Source organism: Ailuropoda melanoleuca, chromosome 6 (genome assembly GCF_002007445.2).
Source record: "Ailuropoda melanoleuca isolate Jingjing chromosome 6, ASM200744v2, whole genome shotgun sequence".
NCBI classification, from domain to species: domain Eukaryota; kingdom Metazoa; phylum Chordata; class Mammalia; order Carnivora; family Ursidae; genus Ailuropoda; species Ailuropoda melanoleuca.
This window is the reverse complement of record NC_048223.1, coordinates 131,533,302-131,547,052: the sequence shown is the minus strand read 5'-3', so window position 1 is coordinate 131,547,052 and position 13,751 is coordinate 131,533,302. Positions and strand designations below refer to the sequence as shown.

The 13,751-nt window shown below is 42.4% G+C and overlaps 1 protein-coding gene across 2 annotated transcripts in view; it reads right to left on the bottom strand.

The window, feature by feature from the left end:
• Window positions 1–1,489: 1,489 nt before the first annotated feature.
• Window positions 1,490–13,751, bottom strand: part of LOC100468534 (cytochrome P450 2C23-like) — a 20,470-nt gene continuing 8,208 nt past the window's right edge. The window contains exons 4-10 of one of the 2 annotated variants that reach the window (XM_019809407.2): window positions 12,254–12,403; window positions 11,924–12,084; window positions 11,358–11,534; window positions 10,477–10,618; window positions 7,881–8,068; window positions 3,858–3,999; window positions 1,490–3,380 (exon numbers count right to left, since the gene is read on the bottom strand). In XM_019809407.2, coding sequence (XP_019664966.2) covers window positions 3,193–3,380; window positions 3,858–3,999; window positions 7,881–8,068; window positions 10,477–10,618; window positions 11,358–11,534; window positions 11,924–12,084; window positions 12,254–12,403 — 1,148 coding nt within the window. In that variant the 3' untranslated portion in view covers window positions 1,490–3,192. The remainder of the gene's footprint in view (window positions 3,381–3,857; window positions 4,000–7,880; window positions 8,069–10,476; window positions 10,619–11,357; window positions 11,535–11,923; window positions 12,085–12,253; window positions 12,404–13,751) is intronic. The other variant, XM_019809406.2, reaches the window with a different exon arrangement.

The window sequence follows — 13,751 nt, the reverse complement described above, 5'->3', positions numbered from 1 at the left end:
AATGAAAATTAAAAGACAAGAAAAAACAAAAGATAAAAAAAAACAACAACAAAAAGGAAGGGATATAAATAGACAAGTGAACAGAACAGAGGAATACACTATCTTTGGAGTATTTTGATCAGTTAGAAGAAACTACATCTCAAAACTTTAAAGAAAGAAAAACTTATATATGTACAATAATAAAATTAAATACAATGAAAGGATAGAATGTAACTGTAAAAATGGAAATTAAAAAAATATTTTAAAAAGGAATTGATAAAATAAGAAATTGGTTGAGAAAGGAAAAAAATTTTTTTTTTAAATTTATGTTGAAAGACTAAAGAATCATGGGAAAAAGCCATAAATTCTGTGTGCTCTAGTCCCCCAGCACTGGAGTTTTGCAGTTCTCAATTGTTGGTAAACTTGATCTTGGGTGGATGTTCTTGCTGATTTTCTGGGGTAGGGTCTGTTGCTTTGATTCTCAAGTGTCTTTGCCCCCAGGCAGAATTGTACGGCCCTTGCCAGAGGGCCTGGCTAAGTAATCTGCTCCAGTTTGATCTTCGTGGCTTTTGTTCCCTGAAGGCTTTTCCGCACAGCTTTAGAGGGTGAGAATGAAAATCACAGCCTCCAAACCTCCAGCCCAGGAGCCAAAAGCTCAGGGCCTCACTCCTCAATGTGCCCTCAGAGAAAATCAGTCAATCACTCCTGTCTCCCTGGTCTCCAGCCACACTCTGTGCTCACCACGCCTGTGATGGAGCATTTCTATCTCTGGCACATGACCACATTTAGAGTCTCCAACCCTGCAGTCTCTTGGGGCGCACTCCCATGCTGCTCCTCCCAGGGGAGGAAGGGGGTCTCACTGGTTCTGCTGCTTACTGGGCCCCTGCTCAGAAAGCAGTTGCCCAGCTGTGCTGCAGTTCACAGTTTATGGCAACCCCGAGCTGAGAGCCCATTCCTGGGCTCACTGCTTGCCGCCAGCTTCCCAGCTCTGATGCTTGGGAATTCTGCCGCACTCAGGCACATCTGGTCTTCCTGTGACCCTGAGGATCCTGAGACCACACTGTCCTAGCTAAGGTTCCACCCCTGCTTAGCCACCTGAGTGATGTACTTCACTGGAGCAAACTTCTAAAAGTTCCAGTATTGTGCTCCACTGCTATATCATTTGCCAGTAGCCAGCTTATAGAGGCTCCCGCCCCCCATGGTTTAGCTTCCCATATATCATCTGGGATTCACTTCTCCACATATCCTACCTTGCAGAAAGTGGTCACTTTTCTATTTGTAGAGTTGCAGCTATTTTCTTAGATCCCTGGTTGAGTTCGCAGGTGTTCAGAATGATCTGATAGTTATCTAGGTGAATTCCTTGGACCAGATGAAACTAAGGTTCCTACTCTTCAGCCACCCTGGACTCCTCACTCCCCCAATATGCTTTTAAAGGCACAAAATAATGTGTTTAAAAAAATATTCTCCTAGTAAATTAACTTCAACATTATCAGACTTTATTATAAGATGAAGACATTAAGTATGGGGACTTGGATAATGATATGGTATTCTTAGAAAGAGCATACCTGGCATTAACCACAAGTCTCTCCCCCACTGGGGCAACTGATGAGACCATCAAGGATTTTCATTGCTGATGTCAGGATGTTTATTTCTAGCATTTCCACTTGATTCTGATTTTATATTTCCCATCACTGCTCTTCCATCTTCTCATGCATGCTTTCCACTTTCCACTAGATCTTTGGTTTTAAGGTCCTTGTCTAAGAGTTCCAACATCTCTGTCATTTCTGAACCGGTCCTATTGATTTGTCTTTTGAGTGTCATAGTCTTTTCCTTGCTATTTTGTGTGTATAATTTCTTTAAATTCAATGCTGAGCATCATGCGTGGAACAGGAAAAACTGAGGTAAATAGTAATTATCCTGGAAATGGGCATGACTCTTACTCTGTCAAGCCATTGATGTGGAAAGTTGAAACAATCCAGACAAGAGTTGAGCTAAATTTGGTATTTGTTGTTAGCATTACTTCTTTTGTGCCAAGACTTCAAATTCCTGCAGGAGAGTCATTTCACCACCTTGGGCATAGGGCACAAGGCTGGGGTGTTGGGATGCCTTTAGTTCAGGTTTAGTGTCCATACTTAGCTTTCAGCCACTGCAGCTTGCTTGTGCCAGGTCCGACCTTCTCCATTGTTCTTGCGTCTCTCCTGTCGTGGATGGCTGCTTGTTACAGGTTCTGGGCTCATAGTGAGGGGCAGACAATCCTCTGTGTTCTAATCCATCTCAGCCCTGTGCACGCTTTTGCACCTGGGCAGGGTGTTCCTGTCCCTCTTCCCTCTGGTGCCCATGCTGCTCGGGCGTAAGATGCCTGCCACACAACTCGCTCTCCCTCAGGGCTTGGTTTCAGTATAGCATCCTGGGCCCAGCAAGTCTTCCTGCCCTGCCCTCAAGGGCACAGGGCTTTTGCTTCTATCTGTCTCCAGGAGCACTGGGTCATTGCCTGCACCTTTCCTCACAACTTCGGCATCTTGAGGAAGAAGCGTTAGGTAGGTGGTGGTTTCACGCCAGATCCACACAGCTCAGTCCCTCTTGCATATCTGCATCACTTAGAGCACTCTTCCTTAGCTTTGCCTGACCTCATCTTTCTTGTAAGCTTCTGGCAAGAGAATGAAAGCCCCCTCCCTTTCCTGTCCAAGCCACCCAGCATTCTAGCCCAAACTTGGGCTCTGGCAATTCATTAGCATTTGGGCAGACTTCTTCCTGTCCACATTATGGCTTCCTCCCTGCTCCCCTTTAGAGGGCTCTGTCCCTCCAAGGATTTTAGGCTGCTTCATAGCTCTGTGAGGGTAAGGAAAGTTTGACCTGTGGTTTGTCTGGCTCTTTCTTGTCATTAGGGTAATACTCATTAGTTTCTACATTCTTGGTGGAAGCAGAAATCACATTTTCCTAATAGCTTTCCCTTGGTGAAGTGCACTCATGCCAGGGAATATCTTCCATGTTATAAAGAGACTTGTGAACGAGGTTCACACCCAATCGTGATTTGTCATAAATAGGACTGAAGTTGTTTACACCAGCAATTACTTAATATCCAATGAACATCTATTCTATGTGAGCTCTGATTGCATTAAGGAAATATATCTTGTAGGGTTTTTTAACCTGTGGTGCTAACGCCCATGCGTAGAAAGAGATTTTGCTTGATTGACTCTCCTCCTTTCCTCTTGTTTATTTTGGTCTGGGTAAGAAGCAGAGTTTGGAAGCTGGAATAATTCTCAATAACCCATTATAGACTGGGTCAGTGCTCAGTTCCCTTTGATCAACAACAGGCTTTAAGGTAAAATTTTGCAGAGTGGTGGTCAGGAATAAAAATATCTCCATTCGTGCAAGACCTTCTCCAAGACATGCCCATTTTCCTGGAAGCAAAAATCATTTTATTAATTGACTTATGTGAAGATTGACAAAGGAAAATGGAAATTTTTATCATACAGAGTTCTGTTCTTTGCCCACCAAGGATGGTTGAGACCTGGAGCCTGCTGTCTGCAGGTTACCCATCAGAATGACGGGACAGGAAGCTCCCCCGGGTGATCATCTCCAGGTACCAGAGGGAAGTGACATGAGTATTGTTTTCAGAAAAGTTCACATTGAGCTAGAGGGGCAATCTCCTTCACAATCTGGAGATTAATGTCGTGTGTTTAGAAATAATTTGATTTTTTCATTACTGTTTTTCTAGATTGCCATATATTACAGGGACAAATGAAAATCATTTCATAATCATTTCCACAATCATTTTGTTATAAAATATATTTTAAAATATACTGAATTGATTTATCTGTGATTCCATTTTAATGGATTAAATTGATAGATGGTCAGAAACGTGGAGATTTATTTACCAATAGAGAAGGGGATGAAGAAGTCACTCTTCCGAAAGTTTCCATTTTTATCCAGAAAATGGTTCGGGTCAAACCTTTGTGGGTTCGCAAACTCTTTACTGTCATACAAGACAGAGGAGAGCAATGGGAACACAGTTGTGCCCTAAAACCAAGAACATCTAATAGTTAAATAAGAAACTTCTTTCCAGAGAGTCCAGTGTCAATTGCTGGAAGATGGGATGACTCTGAGGGCAATGGCTCTTGTCACGATGCTGTATCCACAGCATTCCCTGCATCTGTGGGAGGAATAGGTCAGGGGCAAATGGCACATTTGGGGTAGTCAGGTGGCAACTGATGCTGGAGTTTCCAAGCAAATGGATAAGACACTGGTCCAGGCCATGGAAGCAAAATAGACCCTAAGGCTTCCCTGGCATTTCCACTGTGTAAGCACAGACTCTAAAACACACATCTTTGGATCTGCCTTCATCCCACACAAAGCCAGTTCCCAGAGCCAAGGCAAACCTTGAAAGATAATAACAGAAAATATTACTGAGAGAGGGAAATTTTGTGAACCTATTTACAGCAGAACTAAATTCAAGACATTTTATGTTTGATACTTTTTAATGAAAAGCAAAATTACTTATTAAGGGTTACAAATGGAGCCACAACAGTTAGTAAAGAACTGAAAGAGAAGACAGATGTTGTTCAAAAGCAAACCGTTATAGTTGAGTAGACGATACTTCTCTTTTTCTGAGCAAAGATGTGAACTATGATGCTGGTACATATTGTATGTGTAAATATGCAGCTGCAAAAGACACTGCTTTAGGAGAAGGCTGTGCTCGAGGAAACACAAAGTGATGAGAACAGTGTAAATTGGAGGGTTATGCAAGCGATAATTGGGTATAGGCTTGTTTTTTTGAAAAAAATTAAGTCACAAAATACACTGTCTTTTAAAATATTGTCTCTTCTACATTCTCTTTATTTTGTAAATCTCACAATAATATTGCAATTTGCCCTTCCCACCTCCATGTCTCAGAGCCTCCTCTCATACCGTTTTTCCCTTTATTTCCCTGCAGTGCATCCTGAATAGTCTTCCCCGGATCTGTCAGGACGTTATTTCTCTCCTCAGCTGCGTATAATAGATTCATTATGCTGTTTAGACCGACTATTACCCTTTAAAATTTAAAATAACTACATATGTATTTAAATAACAGCATTATTGGGATATGAGTTACATATAAAATCTAACCTTTTAAAGCATACACTTCATTGGTTTTAGCATATCCACAGAGTTGTGTAACCATCGCCTAATTTTAAACATTTTATTCAACCCAAAGAAACCCTTGTTCCCCATTCCTCTTGACTTCCAAACCTAGGAAACACTAGTCTAATATCTGGCTTTATGGATTTCCTAATCCAGACATTTCATATAAATGAAATCATATGATATGCATCCTGTGGTCTTGCTTCTCTCACTTAGCATATTATTTTTAAGGTTTATATGTGTTGTAACATGAATCAGTACATCAGTCCTTTTATGACTGAATAAAATTCCATTGTATGGATAGACCACTTCTTTTTAATCTATTCGTGAGTTGTGGACATTTGGGTTGTTTCCATTTTTTTGGCTACCACAAAGAATGCTGCCGTAGACACTTATGTACAAGGTGTGTGTGTGTGTGTGTGCGCGCGCATATCCACTGTTTGTGAGTTCTGCACCCTAATATCAGTGAAATGTTTGTTTCCAAGCCTAGGCATGGCATAGGACTGGGCTTTTTCCTTACCCAGAATCCTTGGCAGTGATGATTCTCCTTTGTGCTTGTTGTGAGAGGAATTCTGAGTCTCATAGAGCCCACCATCTTCATTCTGGGGTCAGGTCTAGCCCCTGCCTCACATGGACCGCCACACCATTATTGCCCATGGGGGTCAAATCTCTGGCTCCTAGCTGCTAGGATCTCTCAAAGCCTGTATCCATGTGAATCACCCACATTTTTACCAAAGTTGGTTTTACTGGAATAAAAATTTTAAAAGCTAATTGGGGCATTATAGACCATACTTACAGTTTTAATTTGCACTTACTAGTAAGCTTGAATATCTTTCCATACACATACTGACCCTATAGGTATTCTAGTCTGTGAATTTCTTAGTTTTATGTTTCGTTCATCTGTTCCTTGTTCTGTGTTGTATTTCCTTATGACTTTGGGAGGTCTTTACATAATTAAGAAGTAATTTATTTGTCAATTATCTGCACTGCCGTTAGTTTTCCACGGTCTTTAGCTTCGGCCTTGTGTTCCCTTTTGTTCTACAGAACACTTTCCCTTTTAATAGAATCACATTTGGCCATGTTTTCTTCAGGATCATGCCATTTCCATTGTGTTTAAGAAGGCTTTTCCTGCCCCAATATCATAAAAAATATTCTCCCATCTATAATTATAAATGAATTAAATTTACTTTTTACATGAACGTACTTAATATTTCCAGAAATACTTTTTCTGTGAGGTAGGGACTTGATATTTTTTTCTATCATCATTTACTAAACAGGATTTTCCTTCCCTAATTTATAATATCCCCTCATAACACACACTGGTGTGGGTCTCCTTCTAGGCTCCCTACTCTGTTCCATGGGGGAAACCCCAGTATTTGAAACAATCACAATATCCAACACTGACATTGACTTAATATTATCACTGTTATCTTTTTAAAAATCTGTGTGGCTTTTCTTGGGCATGTTTTCATTCTATATGACTCTACTATATTCTTGTTGTGTTCCATGGAAAACACTGTTCAAAATTTTATTTGAATTGAAATGAATTTATAGATTAATATGGGAAAAATGTCATCTTGGTGTTGGTTTTTCTCTACTAACATATCAAAAATTCCCTATTTATTTAGGTCTTCTTTATGCCCTTCAATAGCTTGTTAATTTTCTCCACAAATGTCCTGCACAGATTTTGTTAGATTAATTCCTATAACTTTATTTCTTATAATTTTTGACTCCATTTTAAATGGATATTCTTTAAATAAATACAAAATAATTTGTGTTTCACCATTGCTGATGTACCTAACCCATCTTTTCTATCATATGAATTTAAGATCATAAATTTTTATCAAAAAATATTATATTTGTTCCTAAATAAAACAGAAGAGTTCTGCAGCATGCATTTGTTTTCAATTCCCTTCTTGCTGTCCATGTAATTTTCCTTTTATATCTTACTGTTGTTTAAATCCAAATATATTCCAATTTTTATAAGAATTTCTGGTTTTTTTAGTTGATTATTTGACTTATTCCCTCAACTCTTTTGTTCTTAATCAGTCTCTCTAGAGGTTTGTTATTTTAACAATCTTCCCCTGAATCTAGATCTTATTTATTTTTTTCATCATTATTTTCTTTTTGGTATTATGACTTCATTTGTGCTCTCTTAGTGTCTGCACTGTTATTCTTTCTCTACCTTCTAATTTCATCATTTACTTATTAGGCTTCAGTCTTTCCATTCTCTTTTCCAATATTCCTTTTCTTTTCCTTAGGTCTATCTCACTAGCATTCTAGAGGAGTTTTATTTAAGTACTGTTTCGGTGCAAATTATAATGGAAATTATGAAATTTCTGGAATAAAAATGGTCCCAAATATTTTTTCTCCTATCTTTTAAGATATAAAACAATTCTGGGGCGCCTGGGTGGCGCAGCGGTTAAATGTCTGCCTTCGGCTCAGGGCGTGATCCCGGCATTATGGGATTGAGCCCCACGTCAGGCTCCTCTGCTATGAGCCTGCTTCTTCCTCTTCCCACTCCCCCTGCTTGTGTTCCCTCTCTCGCTGGCTGTCTCTATCTCTATCAAATAAATAAATAAAATCTTTTAAAAAAAGATATAAAACAATTCTGACCATGATTACTTAAATGCCTCTTAAGTAAAAAATAATTTTTTGTAAAGTTTTTACTTACACAGAGTCAGCCAATGGGGCTAATAGAAATCTACTTCCCATAAAATTAAAAAATCAGGCACTTAATTGTCATAATTTTAAAAAATTAAAGGAGGAAGATGACTGACCTTAGGAAGGAAGAACTGTCTGAATTTGGTTTCCTGAATCACAACATGAGGCAGATTGGAGGGGACGAGATTGATGCATCTCTGGACCTCATGCACCACGGCATCTGTGTAGGGCATCTGGGCTCTGTCCTTCATGCAGGGGACCCGGTCCCGGCCCACCACTCTGTCAATTTCCTCGTGAACTCTGCCTACATGAAACAATAGTGTCACGCATAAGTCATCCAGATGACAGCCTGAAATGTCATCCGAAACTGAGCTACAGGGGTACGGAAACTCAACCCTACAAACTCACAAAGCAAAGCATTCCCTTCTGTACGTCATGCTGTGTGAAGCTGTGGTAAGAACATGTTTGGTTTGACTGAAATTGCCTGTAAGGCAGGATGTGCTCAGGACCCTCTGCAGGGTGACCCTGTCCGTGCCCGAATCGTTCACGTATTGTTTGCCAGAATTAAGAGGGCAGGGTTACAACCATTTAGTGCCACACGGATCTTTGCAAGCTGAGAACACAGAAAATGCTGTCTCCAGAAGACTAAGATGTCACCAGCAACCATTATTCTGAACATTTATGAGAAGTGGAGGGGAAAATTCTGACTAAGTACCTCTTTAGAGACAATCGGCTAGAAACCTGTTCCTCTCAACAACACTCTAGGGTAGGTTTTAATATTCTTGGGGTTTTTTTTAAGATTTTATTTATTTATTTGAGAGAGAGCACACACTCGAGAGAGCACAAGTGGGGAATGGGGGAGTGGGGAGGGGCAGAGGGAGAGAGAGAAGCAGGCTCCCTGCTGAGTGGGGAGCCCCACACGGGGCTCGATTCCAGGACCCTGGGATCATGAATTGAGCCGAAGGCAGATGTTTAACCAACTGAGCCACCCAGGTGCCCAATATTCTTGTTTTGAAGAGGAAACAACTACAATTCAGGGACATCAAATAACCTCATGGAGGCTCTATCCTACTTTGGAGCCAGGATTGAAACCAAGACTGTTTCATTATAACCACACATTGCTTTTGGAACAAAACTTCCTAAGCCAAGAAAGTGCTGATTTCCTTAGAACTTTCAAGAGACAGCTATTCTAATTTTATGAAATAGCTCCAGAGAACACAGAAGCACTGGAGATGGGCCCTAAGCTCTCACTTTGTGCTGCTTTGTACCAAGGGGGAGACTGGATTGAGAATGCACATGCCTGTCCTGAGCCACAGAGCCGATGGGCAACACGGGTGGGACAGGTGTGTCACATGCCTACCCTCACGTGAGAAATGAGGTTTGAGGTTCAGAAACTAATTCCTTCCTCTTTCTCTGCTCAAAAAATTATTTATGCCATTTCATTTCATCTTCATCACGATTAAATATTCCAGTTTATTTATTGCCTACTTTTATAGGACAGCATGTATATACAGGGATTTCCAAAGTACACATCAAAATTTGGAAATGATGATCAAAAGTTATTTCAGTTTTTCATTCCTGTTAACATAGCAGTTCAATTTCTAAAAATTTATCCTAAGGCCATACCAAGTGCATATACAATTTTTGGTACGATGACTTTTTTCAAATTATGTGTGACATAGCAAAAAATATAAAACAAAATTTTCACAAATAGTTAAATAAATTATGGTATGCCTCAGTATGAAAAATTACATACTAATTTAAAATAATATTTTATAAGAAAACCCAATGTTCATAACAGCAATGTCCACAATAGCCAAACTGTGGAAAGAGCCAAGATGCCCTTCAACAGATGAATGGATAAAGAAGATGTGGTCCATATATGCAATGGAATATTACTCAGCCAACAGAAATGATGAATACCCACCATTTGCATCAACATGGATGGAACTACAGGAGATTATGCTAAGTGAAATAAGTCAAGCAGAGAAAGACAATTATCATATGGTTTCACTCATATGTGGAACTTAAGGAATAGCACAGAGGACCATAGGGGAAGGAAGGGAAAACTGAATGGGAAGAATTCAGAGAGGAAGATAAACCATCTGAGTCTCTTGACTCCAGGAAACAAACAGGGTTGTGGAAAGGGAGGTGGGTAGGAGATGGGGTAACTGGGTGATGGGTATTAAGGAGGGCAGGTGATGTGATGAGCACTGGGTGTTATGCTGAACTGATGAATCATTGAACGTTACATCAAAAACCAACAATGTACTATACCTTGGCTAATTGAATTTAAGTTAAAAAAAAAAACTCTTCCTAAAAAAAAAAAAGATGAAAAAGTAAAGAAAACCTAATAATGTGTAAACAAACCCATAATATATTACTAAGTGAAAAAAAAAAGGTTCAATGCAGTAAAATTCCAATTACTTGCAAAATGTGCATATGCACACAAAAAAAGGGTTAGTCAGGAGGCTGTCCAAATGTAAGAATAAATTTTATCTGGATATGAGTACTTAACTGAATTTTTAAAAATTTGTCTACATAATTTTCTGTATTTTCCAATTTTTACAAGATGGACCTGTGTTAATTAACTTTTAATCAAGGAAAGCTAGTACATGAATAAGATACATGGAAGAAATAACTGTGTTGAAGAACTGGGATGCTGTCTTCTTCCCCCCGTATCAGCCCCCCAGCAGGAAGCACCCCACTCACTTTCCACCTCTGGGTGTTTCAGCAGGGTCAGCAGTGCCAGCCACAGTGTCCTGCTGACTGTCTCAGTGCCAGCGCTGAACAGATTTAAGCTAACAGCTGCTAGGTTCTCCGAATTAAATTCAGAATATGAATCGTGTTTTTCCTGTAGATAATGGAGTAATCAGATACGTGATTTCATAATAGGCCCTCTATTAAATACAGACAGATACAGGTTAGAAACAGTAATAAGTCTTTAGGAGGTTGAATACTTACTGTGTATATGAATGGTTATTTTTTTGTCTTTTTTTTGCTTAAGTGATTTTCATTTGATACCTAATTTTTAATCAGCAAAGAAATTATTTCTAACATTTTGCATAGTGGAAAATACACTTTGAGATATTTCACTTTTGACATAGTCTTGAAGAAAAGATAAAAAAACAGGACCTGCTTGTGTATTAACGTGACACGAGCACTGGTTGGCATGCATGGACTCACACAAAGATAAGCATGCTCAGCGTCCCCAATGCGCTTATTATCTGTCCCATGGCAGGATCTGTTCAGGCATTAGAGTAAGGTGACCTGGGCTCCCAAGCAGCGATGGGGCCAACTGTCACCGTGCGTATCAGCCAGTTTATCCACAGTTGTAGGACTAGCCGGGGAGCGCCTCGCTGCAAACAGTCGCACTCCGGTCACTTCGCTAGCAGGTGCGAAACGCTCAGCCACCAGTCAGTTCATTCGAGAAACGTACACGCTCCACATGTAAGCCCCTTGGTGGAGAAACACACTGTGGAGGCCCAGGGGCTTCCAGACAGGGGTTTTCAGGCTTGGACCGGAGCGTGCGGAGCCCAGAAGCGCGAGGGGACTGGCGACACCTCGGCTCCAAGGGCAGCCTCCCCACCTACCTCCTCCATCCTTTCGATGAAGCAGTCGGTGTAGTCCCGGGGCTGCACAGGCTTCGGGGTCCTTTGGTGCTGTGCTACTCTCTCCAAAATGAAATCCATTATATTCTGAATGTTTTTAAAAACTTTCTGGTGTCTCCCAGGAAGATAGTGAATGAACGATGGCCACAAACTGTAGAGCTGTAGGGAAAAGTCACACCCCCATTCCATCACCAGGATTCAAAAGTCAAGAGAGGGCTGTGTGGTCTTGAAGCCTCTGTTCCAGGGGACCCCACCCCTTCCCATTACTGGGTGCGGGATCTCAGCGTGGACTGCCGCCAGTGTTACAAAGAGCTGGGGAAGCCTGTGGGGACCTCAGAGGAGATGTGCTGGCAGAGGGAAGCCCGACTGCCCCTCCACGGGCCCTCAGCTGTGCTCTGTAAGTGACACTTGCATTCCATCCCCTCCACCCCCACCCCCGCACACCCTTCCCTGTTGCCTCCCCTGCTGCCCAGGCTGGGCCTCTGCACTCCGGCTCAACCCTGGGACCAGCTGCGGGTAATCTCACAACCAGAGACAATTGGCTTTACCTGCACCCAGAAAGAGCTCAATATGGAAAGGTTTTCATTCAGTAACCTAATCAGCTTCAGGAATTCCTCGTCGTGGTAGTCGAAGTGCTCGTTAAAGAGGATGGAGCAGATAATGTTGCAGGGAGCACACACGAGGATGAAGGCAGGGTCCACAGGCTGAGCTGGTTAGAGGGAAGGTTACAAAAAGTAAGGAAAATTTCCATGAATGGTCTACACTTTCCAAATAGAAAAGAGGGAAGGTGGTCCCAGCGGGGTGGTGCTGGGCTCAGGGAAGCATGGGAAGGTAACCCTAACTTCCCACCAGATGTCCAGGGTCACATGTCAACCAACCCTCTGTCTGTGCGAGGGCCCGCACCAGGTGCTGGGCTTCCTTCTGGACGCGCTCCTCCATGCTCCTCTTCCCCATCCCAAAGTTCCGCAGCGTCGTGAGAGTGAACTGGTGCATTTGCTCCCACCGCCTGCCATGGCTGAATGAAAGTCCTGAGGGAAGAACCAAGGACAGGAGTCTGGTCACCAGAGGGGCCCTGGCGCTCGATGGGCTTCCTTGAGAACTGCTTTCGGAGGATCAGAGTGTCATAAACTTTTCCTCTTCTACAGACAAACAACAGCCTCAGGCTAATGCTACGAAGTAGATTTTTAAAAGTCCACAGAATGTCCATTCTTCCCTGGAGGCAGCTCATCTGAAGGGCTTTGCTCTCAGACCCATCCCAAAAACCTAATTGGCTGCTTCTCTCCCTTTGTCCTACAGGAAAGCCCCATTAGGAGACAGCCCACAACCAGCTGCACAGATCTGAAGCAGGTTCTAACCCTCCCCCCCAGGGCTGTCGGAAAACACCAGCATGAAAGCAGCCCGTATCCATCAATGGGGAAACAAAGATAATTCTGATAATTTAAAAACTGAGGGTTACAGAAGGGAGGGGTGGAGGGATGGGGTCACTGGGTGATGGGTATTAAGGAGGGCACATGTGGTGATGAGCACTGGGTGTTATATGCAACTAATGATTGTTGAACACTACATTAAAAACAAATGATATACTATATGTTGGCTAACTGAATATAATAAAAAATAAATAAATAAGCCTAAAACGGGAAAAAAATTATACACCAGTTAGAATGGCAAAAAATTAATAAGACAGGAAACAACAAATATTGAGGAGGAAGGAAAAAGATGGTGGAGGAGTAGGGGACCCCTTCTTCAGCTGGTCCCCTGAGTCGAGCTGGATATCTACCAGACCATCCTGAACACCCGTGGAATCAGCCTGAGACGCAGGAAGATACATCTGGATCCCTATAAATGAACATCTCCAGCACTGAGTATTGAGATACAAAGTGGGGAGCCGTGACTCCGTGCACAGGTATTGGAAGATAAACGGAAGGGGGAGGGAGCCTCTGCGTTGGCGCCGGGAAGCGGTAGCCACCTGCACTGGGGAGCCAGCCAGACTCGCCAGCCGGACGCACCTGTGAGAATGCAGACTGAGACAGAGAGCCTGGGAACGCGCGCGACCAGACTGAAAACCAGCGCTCCAGAGTGCGCACGAACCACACTGAAACAGGGAGCTCGGAAGCGCGTGTGGGAACTGGGGGCGGCTGGCGGTGTTAGAAGCACAAAGGACAGAAACGTGCCAGCCCTGGAAGCGAGGGCTGGGAGAGTGGCTGTGGGGCGCACATCCCAGGCCGCTGCAGGGTTTTTAACATCACCAACAGAAACAGAGTTAAAGTGGCCAGAGAGCTCAGCGGAGAACAGACTGCGATCTCTCTGTTCTGAGACAGAGGCTAGGATACGGCCACTGCTGCTCTGACTCTCAGAAGAGCCACAGAAAGCCACCAG